The following is a 16,365-nucleotide window of genomic DNA, read 5'->3' as shown; positions in this document are numbered from 1 at the left end:
CTGTAGGGATGACAGGGAAGGGTCACGGCACACTGCTGGTCAAGCATTGTGGAATTAGTCTCATGGCAAAGGTAAAAAGAGTGGGACCTGGAGGAGGACCCCACAGGAAGCCTCATTCTAACTTATTTAAGGAGTATTCCCATTATTTTCATTAAAATCTAATTTGAAATTAGAAACATGTTACTAAGCATCATATCTAGAGGTGGGAGTGTTCCAGGGCCTAGATTAGTGCTTATCCAGAAAAAGCAAGGTATTATGTCTACTCAGGAATCTTTTTTTTTACCCCTTTTCATGTTTTTATTTAGCAAAAATTCTGTTAGTCATCTGTTTCCAGCCAGATTCCCGTGTCTCTTGCTTCTAAATCTCCAATTTCTATTTCTGCTGTTGTACCTAATGTTTAGAGAAAATGTGAGAAGAGCGTGCTGTGACTGTCTCGTTGCTGGATCTGGTGTGAGGAATAACTGTGAGCAGCTGAGCAGTGCTAGCCAAGAGCTCCAAGAACCTGGGAGGGCACATGTTGAGGGGGAACATAAATCCCAAAGTGACAACAATGAAAAGATTGGCACATTCTGACCCTTAATCTGGTTTAGTTTGACATAGCTCTCTGTAAAATCACAAGTTCTGTTAGAATATGCTACTAATTAGCAGTATTTCACCTATCTGAAATTAACAGGCTCTGCAGAGTAGGAAAAAAAAGAAGTATTTTTGTCTGGTTTTGCTTGCTAGTAGCTTGAAAACAGGGAGGTGAGAAACTGGTGTCAAATCTTGAAGTATAATTTTGCAATTAAAAGACTGTGATGTGAAGACCTTCAGTTTCCTCGCCGTGACATAAAATTAACAGCTCTCTTCATTCTCATTCTGGTTTAATATTCCTGCAGAGAAGGAAGCAGAAAGAACTCCCTGGGCTGGCTCCAGCGGAATGGAGGAGCTGTTACTTGGGCAATAACAGGGTACAGGCTGGGAGGGGTTTGGGCTGGCATTAGCTGGGTAATGTCTGCACAACGCTCTGGATGTTATAATGTGATATGTATCTAAAGCTACAAACAGAGAGATGCTCTCTGGGAGATAGGAAACTGTTTGAAAGCACCCCCTGATTGGCTTCCCAGAAATTTTCAAGGTCGTACGTGCACCAGCTTGCAGGGATGCACAGCTGGCACCTCATCACCAAAGCCAGAAGAATCTCAACTCGAAGGCTGTTAGTGAACTGTGTGGGTAAAAATAGAAGGATAAATTGAAACTACCTGAAAGTGGAAGAAACAGCTGGGAAGTGGTAAGAGAAAGCAAAATGAGTGAAGAAACTCTTGCCCATCATTGTGGTGTCCAAGTGCTTTATGAAAACTTCAAATTGCTCCTTCCTTGAATATACCAATTTTCTTTTTCAAACTGTGACAATTTGGCAACCTTCATCTACCCTGAACTTGTCTTCTATTGCTAGGAATCTGCTCAAGAGTCTACTCCATACTCCAAGCCTAAATTTTTTTTTACAGTTGCTGGGTCAAAAGCTCTTCTGGGAGTAACTGGACTTTTACCCAGAGACTGAGTGAGTACCAAAGGCTTTTATGGATCAATTAACCATACGTTTTATAAAATAAATATACATGCAAATACTTGATATGGTAGGCAAAATTCTGATTAACCTTGCTGCATGAGCACAATCAATCCACAGGAGTGGCAAAGCAAAATGTTGTCAGAGCTACATGTCCAGCAGTGATCTGTCATGTTTGGGTCTGGGAGCCCTCTGGAACACATCAACAGGCACCGAGTGTTCAGCTGAAATGACAGGAAAACAACCTGGTTGTCAGTGTCCTGCAGTGGCTCACTGCTGGATTCAGGGGGTGGGGTGGCTTGAGCAGATGGCAACTCATCAGACTGTTTTAGTTGCCTTCTTGGCTTGATCAAACAGTTTTTCATTGACTCTGATTACAGGCATGATGCCATCTTAGATAATGCCTCTTGATAAAGGACTTTAAGATCCTTAATTACTATTATTAGCCATTTGACACCATAAAATAGAGGTCTGCTGTTTTAATGCCTGTTTCACCCCGTCTGTAGGGTGTCTGGAGTCCTTAACAAAAACAGGGAGGTGGAACTTTTAGAACCTGATCAGAGCTAATGTGTGCATGCCAGCATAAAAATGTGTGTGTGTATGTGTGTGTGGGCACATTTGGATATGCCATTGTCCAGAGCTCTTTCACTCTGTGCTGGGAGAGCACTGAACTGAGACATCAGCCTGTTGGCAGGGGCACGAAGGCTGGCAGGTTTCTCTGTTTGGGGATGTCCTTTGTTCAATGTTTGAATCGTGTGAAACCTTAATTAGCAAATAAGAAGCTTTGGCCTTCCCTTGCAAGTTCTGAGGCAGAATTAAGGGAAGTGCCAGGATGTGCCAAATGACACAACAGTTCTGGCTCTGTGGCTTTTGTTTTGCTCTGCTGCCCCGCTGTTTCGAGATGCGCTTCCCACTGTATCAGCTGCTGGCAAAACGTTCCCCAAGTTGGTCCGTGTTTGATGCTTTGGTGTTGCTTTCTCTGTACACAACAATCAAAGTGCTGCAGTGCCGGGGACGCTGTGAGCAGCAGCCTTTGAGCCGAGAAGAAAGCAGCCCTTTCTTTGCAGGGGAGAGGTGCCCCACGGTGAGTCCCTGCCCGCTGGGTGCCGTGCTCTGGGGGCACACAAACTCCTCTTTGCTCCACGCGATCTGGGCCATCCCAGAGCAGAGTCAACATTAGTCACTTCTTGCAAAGCCACTCCTTTCATTTGATCTTCTGGTATTAATTATTTGCACTTCCTCTTGTCACAACGCTGGTGTTTTTTACTGCCCTGGATGGAACTGCAGAGAAATCCTTTACCTCCATTCCAACGCCACAGTGGTTTCTGTCTGTGAGGGAGCACAGAATTGCTTCTATCAAAAACATTTCTTTCCCATTGTTTCCTGATGACAGATACTACTCTTAATCCACACAGAGACAACACTTTGAAATGGGAGATCTCTATTCCCATCAATTGTTGGTGCGTTGATAAATCATAGCATGTCTCATTTTCTGAATGACACGTGTCTGGATTGCAGTCTGCCTCTTTTTTGTCACAGTTTTTCAGCGCTAACAACAGTCTTGCCAAAGCTCATCTGTTCCCTTAGTGTGCACTCCAGCAGGCTGATTAATTCTGTCACACTTTCCCTGTATAAGGCATAATCAAACAGGTTGATAGAAAATCGGGAAGGACGTGATATTTTTATAAATATCCACGGTGTTACACTTAACTCGTGACTGCCATTAGCTGTGGCACCTTGTTACTCCTGGGTCGGAGGAGCAGCAGCAAAGTCTGCCAGGAAGGAAGAGTTTGTCACTGTTCTTTGTGGGCCTCAAGTGTGATCGTGCCTCCCTTCCACGCACAGGGAAGCCTTGCTTAGGAGAATATCAAGAGTGGAGGGTGCCTTATGGTGTTTTCTTCTCTGTCTTTCAAAGGCAACTGCAGGAAAAGTGGGGGACCACTTACCCACAAACCTTAAAATAGCTGTGAACGCGTGTGATGTGCCTCACTTTCCTGGGTTGTGGAGATCCTACTATTAATAACAGGAGTGAAATTATGGATTGAGCAGTAATGTGAGCAGCACTTCTGAGCAGCTTTAAACCTGTCACGGGCTCCCTGAACACAAACATCCAGGGGGAAGTGGCTCAGCAGAAACATTCATTAATTCTCTCATGAAGGGGAGGCAGAATTAAACAGAGCTAGCCCACAGCTCAAATGAGGGGCGAGGGATGCTCCCGCTTCCCTTGCTGCCTTTTCCAGAGCCTGGGCAGTGCCATCCAAACCCCGTTCCCCTATCTGCCACAACCTGATGTACAGCTCTGGCGCTTGGCACGTGTGGGTGGCAGAGCAGGGCTGTCACTCTTGCCTGTGCAGCAGTGGCTGTCACCCCCACACGGAACTGTCACCAGAGCTCAGCCCTCTGGGACAGAGGGACACGCTGTTCTCTCCGTGTCCCCGCCCCGCTCGGAGCTCACCAGGAAAAAGGAGGGGATGATGAGGTGTCCGCTGCTGCCGGGAAGCAGCAGGGGATGATGCCAGGGCAAGGGCCTGGCTGGTGGGACAGGGGCGGCTGTGTCAGGGGGGTGGAGATGAGCAGCTGCTCCAAAAAGTCATGAGAGTACTGGGAAGAGGGGATCTCTAGGGCAGGTGTGAAAAGAGAAGTGCCCTCAAACTGGAAACGAGGGAAAAATCCCAAACATCTCACTCTGAGAGTCCCCTGGCTACACCACACTGCAGCCCTGGTGAGCACTGGTGAGCACTGCCTTCATCGGCATGTCCCTTCAACAAGGGGGATGACTTTAATTTCATTTTTAAATACTTTTTTAAATTCCATTTTTCATTTTCCCTGGCAGTATTCCACTACAGAGTTCATATTGGCAATAGTGTGGGAGAACAGCTTACATGACAACAATAGAAGGGACCTGGTAAGAATCTGTTCCTTTTATTTCCCCCTGAGTTCATATAAATCTGTCACCCTCTGCTGCCATTCTAAGCCACTTGTTTCCTAGAAAATGTGGGATGTGATAGAAGTTTCAATTTGAATATTGTTCTGTTGTTCTTTGAGGAAGCCTTTTGTATTTCCTCTCTCTCTGATAACATCAGAATCAGACTGGCAGATAATGATTTGGGGTATTTTTCTCGTTCACCAGTTCACTGTAATTAGATATGAAACCATTTAGCTCTGACCACTGCAGACCCGATTGAATCCTCTTATTGCATCTTGATCTCTCTCCCGCTTTCTACTCTTCTCAAATATTTGGGATGTGCTCTGCCACACTCCTGCCAGGGCTGTGTGAAGCAGGAAGGGGTAAAAGTTGTCCTGTGTTTGTCCAGTGCCAAGAACAGTCCTTAAAAAAACAACAATATCCCAGGTGGGGAGACAGGTATTGGGGCAAGAGGCACAGATTTAGAGGCCAACAACAAAGCTGCATTTTTGGCTTCTGTTTTGGTGAACACGAATCAGGAAATCCGAAGGCCTTACAGTGCTCTTCTCAGAAGTGTTTTTGAGTGGCTGCAGCAGTTCCTCTGCTGTTTGCCTCGCCCTTTTTGAGTTCAGGCCTTTCCAGGGCAGCTCCAAACCCCTTCTCCTTGCGGATGCCTGCCGCGGGCCGAGCTGGAGGCTGTGGATTTTTCCCTGTTCCTTAGCCTTGGAGTGCAGCAGCCCGACAGCTGCTGTGCCGCCGGGCTCCTGCTGCTCCTGTGCAGCAGTAAATACCTGCTTTGCCTCAGATCCTTGACAGTGATGCAGAGACACTTAAAGATATTTGCTAAGTGCTTGTGAATTAGTTTTTGATTAGCGAATAATTAAATAAATTCCAGCAATCCAAAGGACACGTGCCCAGTTCGATTTGCATACGTAGCACTTCTCTGTGGCAAGAGAGGAGCTCAATTCATCTCGTGCAAGTCTAAATTCGCTGTATCTTAATTTGATTTACCTTTGACACAGCATTTAAATAGCAGCAACATCTAATCTTGTGCTCCCCAATAAGGCTTCGGTAAAAACTTACTGCCAGATCTAATCCAGGGTTAGCACACGCAGCCTTATCTCTGGGTTCTTGCTTCAGTGCCTTTGAGAACATGCTTAATTTAATCTGAACAAAGACACTGCCATCGGGAGCCTCCAGCCTGGCTTTCCAATCCCGAGTATCTTTGTGATTAAATTTGGTGCAGGCCACCGTGTGTACAATGGATCCAGTAAATGATTTTGAAGTGCTGTTCAAACAAAATCCTGCTGGTTCTTGGACGCCGTCTGTACCTCTGGGACGTGAGGGGTGCTGCTTTAGTTGGGTTTTTCCTAAAGTGCCACACCTTTTCTTTGGAAAGAGGGCTGGGTTTTTTGGTTAATAGGAAATGCTGGCCATTATTAAGAACCATCACTCCATCCCTTTTCTTTCCCACAGTGGAAGGAACTCCTCGCCAGAGGGTTCTGCTTCCTCATTTGCACCAAATACCCAGGCAGCTGTTTGTGACTATAAGCTGGTGGCAGGACCTGATTTGTAATTATAATTTCATTCATTTTTTTATGATTTAGCTGTCATTAACCCCCCATACTGCCTGATAATCTCCACTGCCTGAGAGCGGGGTTTGTGTGAACTGTAAGTAGAGGTTCTGTCTTGGCATCACAGATAAAAATGCAATAATTTTGCAAACTGTGGTGCTGCAGAGGCATCGGGTCAGAGTTGTCCTGGCAGGGTCCCTCACTGCAGAGTGTGGACAAAACAGGCCCGGCAGTGTCGTGGCAGGCCTCTGGTGAGCCTTGGTGCTCAGGGGTTGGTGTTGCTCTCCAGGAAGAGCCTGAGCATGAACAGCCATGGAGAACTGGCCTGGAAACCAGCAGGAATTGGTGTGGAGCTGCCTTACCCCAGCACTGAAGCTGCTTCCTGCTCTAACTGCTTTCTCTAACTGTTCTGCCAGTTCGGGGCTGGCTGCGGCCCAGTGCTGCTCCTTCCAGGCAAAATGGGACTGGGTCGTTATCTTTGTAATTCAGAGGAGAAACCAAAACATTAAAATATTATTACTGGACGTAAGGTCGCGCAGGAACACGACACAGAAGTCAGGAATTAAACCCCATCTCCTCAGCTGAGAGTTACTACTTTAAGAAAGGGATCCATCACAAACAGAGCGTGGCTCTAGGGATGCCATGGAATATTGCACTTCATCACGAGATCAAACAGGTTTCTCCAGCTGTTTCTGGTATTGCCAGCTTGGGCTTTTGATTGACACGTTGCTATGTTTGTTGAATTCATTCTCAAATGTTTTAAAGAGTTTATTTTGTATCTAAACGGAAAGCTGCTCGGTGAGCAACTGTGTTGAGAAGAGATATGTAAAGGTAGGGTAGGAATAAGAGGATATATATATATAAAAATCAAGGGAGCTTATATCCTCTTATTCCTCTGCTGCCTTTATATTTACCTTTACTCTTTAAATGATAAATACACAATCAGTGACTGATGGGTGAAGTATATTTCCACCAATTTAATTTATATTTTTAAAAATCATTTAAATTCTCCCCCTCATCCTCATAGCCTATATTCCAGAGAGGTAAGAGGTCCCTTTGTGGCAGATTTTACGCTTGAAAATGATATGGTTTTTTTATATGCCACAAATCTAAGATAAAAAAACAATTCAGAAAAGATACAAGGAGGCTTTATGGAGCTTATTTCATTTGCAGTGTGTTTGCACTTGGGTTACACGAGGAGAAATTTGGCCTTGGAGCTCGTGTCTCTGTAAGCAGCATTCCTGGCTTTGCATATCAGATATGAAATTTGTTTGGAATGTTTGCTATAAAAATACCTACGCATGAACTTACATCAGCGAGAAAGCAACTCGGGCTTGACCTTTCTGCAGCTCCGATGTGGCAAGATCATTCCATGCGGAAACAGTAACTTAGGGAATGACTCGCAACTGGTGTTTTCACAGGCTTTGTTTCAGGGCAGGAACAATCCTTGGAACAAGCTGCCCTTAGAAATCAGTGTTTTCTTTCAAACTCCTTATTTTCTGCTCGGGAGTGACCCAGGGTAGGTTACCAGGCTTAATGTTGTAACAAAGCCATTTGGGAAATCCTCCCATTCTGTGTCAGGCCTGGGCTGAATACTAAAAGCAAACATGCTGGAGAACAGCAAAGGGCAGGGGTGGTTTTGATCCTTTTACAATTCAGCCCGTGTTTCTGTTTCAGACAGTGAAAAGACATTTTAATGGAACAGGAACCTCCTACTGTCACCCCATGCCTGCAGCCCTGCGACTTAGAGGACTTTTTGAGGAGAACCACCGTGTCCTGAGAGGTTAGAGGGGGCTGAGGGGCTGATCCTGTAAGATTTCAGAGGCAGATCCCCTATGAGCTTTTTGGGGGTTGAGAAGCTGATTCCATGAGAGGCTTGAGGGGCTGATCCTGCAAAGTTTGAGAGGCAGATCCCCTATGAGTTTTTTGGGGGTTGAGGAGCTGATTCCCTGTGTGGTTCGAGGGCATTGAGGGGATGATCCCTGTGCGGTTTGAGGGGGCTGAGGGTTGATCCCCTATGAGGATCAAGGGGCTATTCCCTGTGAGGTTTGAGGGGGCTGAGGGGCTGATCGCCTGTGAGGATCTGAGGGGATTGAGGGGCTGTTCCCTGAGCGGGAGCTTAGGGCTGATCTCCTGGGAAGATCGGGGGGATGATCCCTGTGAGGTTTGAAGGGACTGAGGGGCTGATTCCCTGTGAGGTTTGAAGGGACTGAGGGGCTGATCCCCTGGGAAGATCGGGGGGCTGTTCCCTGTTCGGTTTGAGGGGACTGAGGGCTGATTCCCTGTGAAGATCGAGGGAATGATCCCTGTGAGGTTTTTGAGGGGGCTGAGGGCTGACTCCCTGTGAGGTTTGAGGGGGCTAAGGGACTATTCCCTGCGCACTTTGAGGGTGCTGCGACTCTCACCCTCCCACAGGAGCGAGCCTGGGGCTGCTCCGCCGGGGGCCCCATCGCACCGCAGCCTTCCTCCTCTCGCCGCCGCACGCTACGGGAAGCGCCGACACCTTTCGCAAGCGACACCTTCCGAAGCGCCTGTGCCGGGGCAGAGCCAGGTCGTTCCTCGTCACACGTCCTTCCTCTGCGGCCGCGGAGCGAACCCAGAGCCGAGGAGGCACCGGCGCGGCCGCAGCGCTGCAGAACCCCGACCACCGCCGCCGCTGCTGCGGCTCCCCCCGAGCCCTCAGCCGCCCCTGAGGGGACGCGCGGCGACGGCGCCGCCGGGCGGGCGGCGGGAGCGAGGGTGGGGTGGGGGGGGGCGGGAGGGGGGGGGGGGGGGGGGGGGGGTTCGGCGTTGGCCAATCAGAGCCGCGCCCCGGCCTCCTCGCGGCCCCACGTGACGCGGCGCGCGCGCCCCACGTGACCCGCGATGGAGGCTGCGGCGGCGGGGCGGGCGCGCGGCCGCCGCCTCCTCCCCCTCCTCCCCCCGCCCCCCCCGGGCGGCCCCGCCCCCCCTCCCCCGTCGGTAGCGGCTCCGGCGGGCGCCGCCGCGGCCATGGACTGAGCGGCACCATGGGCGCCAAGGAGTCCCGCATCGGCTTCCTCGGCTACGACGAGGCCCTGCGGAGGGGTGAGCGAGGCGGCGGGGGAGGACGGGAGGGGTGGGTGGAGGTTGGCGGGGAGCGGGGGGGCCCCCGCGCTGCCCCCCGCCAGCGGGCGGTGAGGCGGCACCTCCATGACGGACCCCGCGCGGAGGCACTCGCGCCGTTCGGAGGCTCCTTCCCCGCACCCTCCGCCCCTCCACCCCGTTTATTTATTTATCTGTCTTATCTGTCTATTTATTTATCTCTTTATTTATCTCTCTCCCCTTCCTTAACGCGGCCCGGTCCCCGCGGCCGGTGCCGCCCCTCGGTTCGGCCTCCGCCTGTGGCCGGCCGGCGGAGATCGGGCAGCGCCGGCGTGCCGCTGTGACAGGGCTGTCACCCGGCTCCCTGCCGGCTCCCTGCCGGCCCTGCCGCTCCTCGTGTTTACCTCCCCGCGCCCGGGGATCACGCATCTGCGGCTCCGCATGGCAAGATGGATGTGGCGTGCGTGGCTCGGGCTGGATGTCGCTGTTTTAGCCCGGTTTGGGCTCCTCGCGGAGGGTTTAAGGAGCAGCTAGCGAAGGGAAAACATAAACAAGCCGAGCGGTGAATGCTTGCGGCCGCAGGGCTCCAAGGCGACGGCAAGCTACACCCTGGAAGCTCTGGAACCGATAGCCAAGTCCAAGGACAAAGAGGGACGGGAATTGTCAGCAGTAGATGGTGTGCGGGGAGGACAGGTGTTTGTAAATGTTGCCCTATTGTGCGTTCACGTGATGCAGCGCAGGTAAAGCAGCTCACCTGTTTGATAGTTAAAGCCCTGATAAAATTCATAAGCTCGAGCCAGTCTATGGCTGCCCTTTTTATTCCTGCTTGCATGTGAGAGGCATGTCAGGAGTGATAAGGGAGAACTGGGAGGAACCACTGGGTGTTAACTGAAAAAGAAACAAATTGACGTGAAATGGGGGTTTTGTTAAATATTTTCTATTTTTTTTTTCTGGCGGAGCCTCTGAGGGATGCCATGTCAGATAGGAAATGGAGCAACGTAGTGTCAAGCAGGAGAAACAAACGTATGATTCAAAGTCACTTGTTACGGATTTTAAACATAACAGCCCCGAAGGATTTTCACTGCTAGTGAAAGTATAGGAAGTCTTTGAAAGCTCTGGTGCACGTATTTTTAGAAGAGCTGGAGTTATAAATGCAGCTTGGTTGAGGTGTGAAGTTAAATATATCAGGGAGCATTTGAAATAAGCTGTTTGGTGGAGAATATAGTCATTTGGTCACAATGTATATTCCAAAGTTCCTAAATAAGAAAAAACAAGTGTTTTGTGTTTTAAAGTTACATTTAAACTCTTACGTTGCTTTAAAATCAAGGCAGTTGATTTTGATGCTTCATATAAGGAATAAGATTGATTTCTTCTTACTAAGAAATTATTTCTGCACAGTGAATATAATACTTTTCTTTGTTTTGTTTTGGGTTTTTTTTTAATGTTTTTCTTCTCTATATGAGACCTTCAATACTGTTTTTCTGTAGGAGACCAGAAAGGTTGTTTTAGGCACTCTGTTATAAATTGATGTTTTGCTAAATAACTATATTGTTTACTTAACCAGTGAATCACTGTATGTATAAAACAGGCCAGTTACCAAAACATTATTTGTTAGACCATTCTTACTTCCACAGAACCTTGCTGGTGCTTGTGGCATTTCTGTGGACACAAACAGAGATAATGGATGAACGTAAATGTTAAAAAAAGAAAGCCAAACATATTTATCTCCAGTTAGATCCACCTTCTCTAACAGTGTTTCCTGGTTCTTAAATGGCGAGAAAGTTTTGTGTTAGGTGGTATTTGTACAGATTTTCCTGCTGGGAATTCTTTATGAGTAATCAGTGCTGGTTACCTGTACTTGTGGTAATCATTCAGAATGCTATGATCATATTTTTGAGTCACCAATTTGAATTTCGGTTGTTCAGAATACCTGGGGAAAAAAATGCTGCTTCTGTCAACTTCAGAAAATAAGGCTGACTTTCAAGCACTTTCATTTGTTGCAATTCCATTTTGGTAGTAAGCGAAGGTTGTGAAGGTGAGGGGAGTTGTGGTTAAAGGCTCACAATATAAATAACTGTAGCTAAAATGTAACTTCTGTTCAAGGAGATGAAAGTGCCGGAGCGGCCTGGTGCTGCTGGCCTTTTCCACCCTTGAACAGGAGACAGCCCTGCTGTTCCATTTTCCTCTTTTTCCCTGGCACAGGCAGCTGACGCTGCTGTGGTGACGTGGCCCTGTGGATGGGCACGGTGAAGTTGTCCCGTGTCCACCAGTGCAGGTCACAGGGGTGTCACCAGCCTCCCTGAGATCCGTGTCTGCCTGAGCAGCCTGGCGGTGGGAAGCAAGGGATGCTATTTTAGACATCTCTCTTTATGAATTTTGCCAGTTGTGGTCATCTTATTTATAGTAGCCAGAGGCACAAAGTGGTGTTGCTGTGGAAAAGGTATGAGATGAGAAGTGAGGAGAGCTATTCCTGACCCCACAGACCTGCTTCTGAGGATGGATTCTTTGTGAGGAGATGAAATCCTTGGGCAGGTCATTAGAGGTGAAGTCAGAAGCGCTTTGTTCCAAACTGAGCGTAAAATTGTCAGTTATTTTATCAAACTGAATTTGTGGTGGCATGAACTGGTACTGTGGCTCTTGAGCTTGTTGCTTTTTTCTTAGACTTAAGCTCCAACAGCAATTTTCTGCTTAGGGCAGTGCTGCAGGTCAGCCGGTGTCCTGCTGTGGTGGATTTTCCAATGTTTCTCTCTGATTTCCCACTCTTCTCCTACCACCGTGTCCACCAGGCTGGCTGGGTGCTCTGGCCTTGCCAAGGAGATGGTGCTCTAAAGCCTGCCTTATCTTTTAGTTCTCCTGCTGCCAGTCTTGACACCCAATTCCTCAAAGGGCTGTCTTTGGGGCAATAAAACTTTATTAAAAAACACACCTTTAATCACTATTGTATTGGCTGCTGTATCAGCACAGCAGCCCCTGCACTGTCCTGTGTTGTACATGGAATATTTGAATAAGAATTCTAGGAAGGAGATTCCTGTGTGGTATTGGTGGCCAGTTGATTTCAGATCCCTATGGATTGTATTTTCCAGTGGCTGTTCATGTGTTCTGCTTCAGTAACTTTGAGAGGATAATTGTAGTCTGAGCATAAATTTATGTAGGTACTTGTGAATTATGAAACTGTAGAATCTGTAGTCAAAGTTTCTGTGAATGCTACGTAGAACAGGTGTAATTCAGGCCATTTCCAGCTGAATTATCTATGCTAAACATTGAGTCAGGGAACCACTTAAAAGAAATGTTGGTGAATAATCATGGATCTGTCAAATTTGGGCCAGAGAGGAAGGCAGAGTTTTCCTTCTGCTCAAAGCAAGGTAAAATTTTTGTTTCGTGAGTGCAGGATGGAAGAAGGGGAACTGCCACAACATCAGCATGGTCAGTGAGCATAGAATTTGGAGAAATGAGTGACTGCTGATAAATCCATTTAATTGTGTTTGGTCCCGTGCTCAGTGATCTCTGAGAAAAAGAGCAAAATGAAAGCACAGAAATAGTGCTGTTGTTGGAAAATGTGCGTGCAGTTACAATGCCAGCTAACAGCAAGGCAAAACTTGCACGTGTATCAATTCCACAGGTCTTGCCTCTGGAGAGCTCATGGCATGGTGGTTTTTAAGGCACTTTTCTTCCCTGGTTGTGTGTCTCTGAAATGGCCCCAACTGGAGAGCACCAAAGTGACAAAAACCCGCCCTAAGCCACAAGGAGCTTGGGGAGTGTGTGCCAGTAATGACTAATGTGTGATGGGCAGAGGATAAATCTTGCTAATGACCTTTTGTGTCTTGATTGAATTTGAAAAATAGCTACATTTGTTTTATTTAAATCAAGGCAAATATATCTGGTGTCTGATCATTAACATCCTCAAGCGTACAGATGTCATAAATCTGACAAGAGGATGATGGAAAACTTGTGCAAATATATCATCATCTAGTTGAGGTTGTCGATCTCAGCCTGGTGACAAATCCATGGACTCAGCCCTTCAGCCCATGGAAAACTGCTTTTCATTACTCCAGTTTATGAAATTAACTTTTTAAATCCCAGCCATCTTTTTAGGAAAAACATTCAGGGAACCATTTTAGTAGTTTATTCTCTTATTTCTGTATTCCATGAAGGAGATTGTTCTCCTTTATTTTCTCTCATAGCTGAAAACCAGAGCTTGACCATGACAGGGAGGTGAAGGTTCTTTAGGATATGTGATTTTCTAAGGATACAAACCTGTGCTTTTCTGAGCTTTGAGTTTCAGAGGCATGTGCTGAAAATGCCTAGAAGTCTCCCAGCCTTTTTTTTTTTTTTTTGCTATCAGAATGAATAGAATCCACTGTGGAGACAGTCTAGATTCTACAGCGAGGCTTGTTATGTCAGCCAGTGTTTGATGGCTTCAGGGCTCTGTCATATGATGAAAGCAGGTATGAATGCAGAGCTTCACACTTCCTGTTTATAAAGCTGCAGAGCTGCGAGCGGCCGCTCAAATTCACAGAGCAGTAATTATTTCACAACTCTGGCATTCAGTTGTGGTGCTTGTTTTGGGAGGGCACCTCAGCAGGCTCTGCTGAACGTGTATTTCAAAGGCAGGAGGGACTGAGGGAATTCTGCTGAAACTTCCATGAACTGATGAGAAGATGCTCCTTAGAATCACGGACTGGTTTGGGTTGGAAGGGACCTCAGAGATCGTCTTGTTCCACCCCCCTGCAATGGACACCTTCCATGAGACCAGGTTGCTCCAACCTGGCCTTGGACACTTCTGGGCAACCTGTGCCAGCGCCTCACCACCCTCACAGGGAAGAATTTCTTCCTAATATCCAATCTAACCCACTCTCTGTCAGGGTGAAGCCATTCCCCTTGTCCTGGCACTCCAGTCTCTCCCCGTGTTTCCTGTCAGGTACTGGGGGGCTGCAATTAGGTCACACCAAACAAAGCTTCTCTTCTCCAGGCTGAACAATCCCAATTCCCTCACCCTTTCCTCCCAGCAGAGCTACTCCATCCCTCTGATCATCCTGTGCCTCCTCTGGACTGGCTCCAGCAGCTCCAGGTCCTTCTGGAGGCAGCTCTGCAGGTGGGATCCCCCCTGAGAGGGCAGAGAGCAGAATCCCCCGTTTCCTGCCGTGGGGTCAGCCCAGGACACGGGGCACATCCAACCTCTGCCCACCAGCACTCCCACATCCTTCTCCCTGCAGCTGATCTGTTGGAAGAGAGTTGGTTTTTAATCTGTAATTCTTCAGCTGCTAAATTGCAGCCGCCACTTTCTCCTTCCCTCAGGTTCCAAGTTTAGGGAAGTGAATTCAGGGGGTTTCAGCCTCTTGCTCAGGACTCCCCAAGTTATTTCCTGTTGGAAATGAGGAACACTGGCGGAGTGAACTTCATTCAGCTAACGGTAAATTTCCTTTCCTGAGATACCTTTTGAGGTCTTTAGAGGCTCTTTATGAAATACCAGTTGAAAACTTAACAAATTAGGGGCAAATATTGCCTCCTGCTTAGGCTGCTGCAAGTGCTGTGGTTCTGTGGGAGCTGATTGCATCCTTTTAGTGGGTTTTTAGTAATTCTTAGATGGTTCCCAAGCACGGCAGCAACTTGGTGATTGCAAAAGTGTTGAATGTGCAGAGAGTGATGCAAGTCTGAGAAAAGAGGATTTAAGAACTTAGGTGTTTCATAAATAAGAAGAAGCTGATCATCTGGAAGGAAAAAACCCTCAGAAAGTTGAATTCTGATTCAGTAAAAGTTGGGAATCCTCTGGTTTCTCACTTCTCAGGTGAATCATGTCTCTAAATAGGAGCAGGCTCACAGTATTAGCTGCAGTTTTGTCCTGTCAGCGTGTTACTGCAGCCTCCAATCAAAGCAGTCAGGAAAGCTGCCAGGGGAGTTTAAATAGATATCATTCCAGCCGTGGGGCTGGAGGTCACAGAATAAGCTGGACAAATCCTCGTTTTGAGTGTTAAATATTTCGATATCAGTGAAAAGGCCACTGTCAGGCTATTCTGTGTGTAATACATTTCCTTATCTTGATGCAGACTGAAACTGAGTTCTCAAAACATTTATTTGGATTATAGATTATATGCCTGTGTCTCTCCCAGGTCATAAACCTGAGCTTTATTTCTTGGATTTTAATCCACTACATCAGTTTCTAGTTTTTCCTCCTGTTACACCAAGGGTTTTTTTTAAAATATACATGCCCAGAGAAAGTTGTTGAACTTTCATCCTTAGAGATTTCCAAGCTCTGCCTGGACAAAACCCTGCGGAAGCTGGTTTGAGTTCAGCCTTGACCCAGTTTCAAGCACAAGGGTGAACCAAGTGACCTCCTGAGATACTTTCCAACCTGATAGATTCTATAAAATATTTCTGTTCAGCTTCAATTTTGTAACGTCTTGTTTTGATGAAGTCCTAAATCTACCTGACAGTGTCCTACAGAGGAAAAAAAAAACAAACAAAAGTACAAAAATAGAAACTAGGAAGTTGTTCAGTGTGAGATGAAGCATCTCTAATGAAATGTGAAAGAAAAAAAAATAAGAGGGGACTACTTTGAATCCTGTTTACTTGACTTGTAACAGTTTCAGGCTTTCTGGCTGCTGGCACTGTGGCAGGAATGAGTAAAACAACCCTCACCCCTTTGCTCTGCTCAAGGGAACTCGGCCCACTGTCTCCTTTCATAAAATAAGTAAGGCATTCAGTTCTTTAGTACTCAAGAAAATGAAATCAGATTTAAAAAATGGGCCTCTGAAGGGATGACAAGCCCGTGAGAATGAAAAAGAACATAGCATTAGCAAGTAATGTGATGAGGTGAGGCATGAAGTGTCTACTGAATTCTCTAAATTAGGATTATTGTACAATAACTCCTGCTTTGAGGTAGGACTGAGTAGGGTTTTTCTGTATTTAAAAACCCAGATGTTGCTAATATCTGTCATTCAAAAAGTGTCACTGTCTTCTGAAGTATCTTTGGTTAGGTTGTGAAGTCGTACATTGCTATAAATCATTTCTATATGGGAGGTCCAATCAGTGCAGAGCTCTTATGACACCTCCATGACTTAATTATTAATTATTATTAAAATAATCCTGCTCTGGTCCAAGAAGGAGTTGTAAATACTGTGAGCACACAGAAAGCCGATGGAGGGCAAGTGTGGCATTTTCAGAGTTCTTTCTGTCCACTGACTTTGGTTATTTCCAAGCCTGCTGTAAACCAGACCTGCCCAGCTGGGGTTTTTAGGGCCTCCTTCAGGGCTCCTCTTTGCCTGATGGTTTCCTAGTTT

At 47.0% G+C, this 16,365-nt stretch overlaps 1 protein-coding gene across 4 annotated transcripts in view; it reads left to right on the top strand.

The window, feature by feature from the left end:
• Positions 1-8,935: 8,935 nt before the first annotated feature.
• Positions 8,936-16,365, top strand: part of USP32 (ubiquitin specific peptidase 32) — a 63,220-nt gene continuing 55,790 nt past the window's right edge. For 3 of the 4 annotated variants that reach the window (XM_038157800.1, XM_038157797.1, XM_038157796.1), the window contains exon 1: positions 8,936-9,091. In XM_038157800.1, coding sequence (XP_038013728.1) covers positions 9,034-9,091 — 58 coding nt within the window. In that variant the 5' untranslated portion in view covers positions 8,936-9,033. Of the gene's footprint in view, positions 9,092-9,473; positions 9,829-16,365 lie in introns of those variants that run through there. The other variant, XM_038157798.1, reaches the window with a different exon arrangement.

This window comes from Motacilla alba, chromosome 19, assembly GCF_015832195.1.
Source record: "Motacilla alba alba isolate MOTALB_02 chromosome 19, Motacilla_alba_V1.0_pri, whole genome shotgun sequence".
NCBI lineage: Eukaryota > Metazoa > Chordata > Aves > Passeriformes > Motacillidae > Motacilla > Motacilla alba.
Note: the sequence above shows the minus strand (reverse complement) of the source record. Positions and strands in the feature narration are given on the sequence as shown.